Here is a 1,312-nt window from a genome sequence, read left to right as displayed (position 1 = left end):
AGTTGTGGGCTTGTTGTTCGTCACAATAGGGAACCATCTTGGCTAGAATTGTTGGATTTGGATTGTACTTTGTCCCATCCTTCATACTGCATTTAATCTAGGGCCAGATCCTCAGATGGTGTAAACTGACCCAGCTCCATTGACTTTAAGTGAAATAATCCAGTTTTCACTAATGTGATAATGCACCTGATTAGTGCTCTGGCTGATGGATGAGGAGCACTTGTGACTCCTCATCAATGGAAGTGACGAGTGCTGTGCACCCTTGACATTCACATTATGAGATATTACAGAGAGAGAATCAGGATCAATTCCTCTGTCACTCTAATCCTGACCATTGCCCTTCTCCTTCAATCCACAGACATCACACGATGTCGTGAGAAAGAAAATGTCCAACCGCACCACCGTGATCGAGTTCCTTCTCCTGGGATTCTCTGATGTTCGGGAGCTGCAGATTTTACACTTCATGGTGTTTCTAGTGATTTACGTGGCAGCCCCGATGGGGAACCTTCTCATCATCACAGTTGTTCTCCTCGACCACCATCTTCACACCCCCATATACTTCTTCCTGATGAATTTGTCCATCCTAGACATTGGCTCTATCTCTGTCACTGTCCCCAAATCCATGGCCAATTCCCTCATGAACATCAGGTCAATTTCTTATTCTGGATGTGTTGCCCAAGTTTTTGTCTTTGTCTTTTTTGTTTCAGCAGATCTTGTTTTATTGACTGTCATGGCGTACGACCGATACGTCGCCATCTGCCAACCCCTGCACTATGAGAGAGTGATGAACAGGAGAGCTTGTGTCCAAATGGCAGCTGGTGTCTGGATCAGTGTTTTTCTCTACTCTGTACTGCACACTGGGATCACGTTTGCAATATCCTTCTGTGGAGGCAACATGGTGGATCAGTTCTTCTGTGAAATCCCCCAGCTCCTCAAGCTCGCCTGCTCTGACTTGTACCTCAGTGAAACTGTAGCTATTGCCTTTAGTGTGTGTTTAGGCTTAAGCTGCTTTGTTTTTATAATTGTGTCGTATGTTCAGATCTTCAAAACAGTGCTGAGAATCCCCGCTGAGCAAGGCCGGCATAAAGCCTTCTCCACCTGCCTTCCTCACCTCACCGTGGTGTCCTTGTTCTTTTGCACTGCCACCTTTGCCTACATTAATCCCACCTCCAGCTCAACCTCCGGTCTGGATCTCGTGGTGGCTGTTCTCTATTCCGTGCTGCCAGCAGTGATGAATCCAATCATCTACAGCATGAGGAACAAGGAGATCAAAGCTGCATTGAGGAAACTGATAGCGTGGAGGTTACTTACC

General features: G+C 46.4%; 1 protein-coding gene across 1 annotated transcript; it reads left to right on the top strand.

Annotated features, from left to right (window-relative positions):
- Positions 1 to 385: 385 nt before the first annotated feature.
- Positions 386 to 1,306, top strand: LOC113408682 (olfactory receptor 14A16-like; the record flags this gene model as incomplete). The annotated part of the gene is made up of 1 exon (XM_026662050.2): positions 386 to 1,306. A coding segment is annotated over exon 1 (921 nt), but the record flags the coding sequence as incomplete, so codon positions are not given.
- Positions 1,307 to 1,312: the final 6 nt, after the last annotated feature.

This window comes from Terrapene carolina, unplaced genomic scaffold (genome assembly GCF_002925995.2).
Source record: "Terrapene carolina triunguis isolate 2854851 unplaced genomic scaffold, T_m_triunguis-2.0 Scaffold21795, whole genome shotgun sequence".
Classification (NCBI taxonomy): Eukaryota; Metazoa; Chordata; order Testudines; family Emydidae; genus Terrapene; species Terrapene triunguis.
This window is presented reverse-complemented; position numbering and strand designations above follow the sequence as displayed.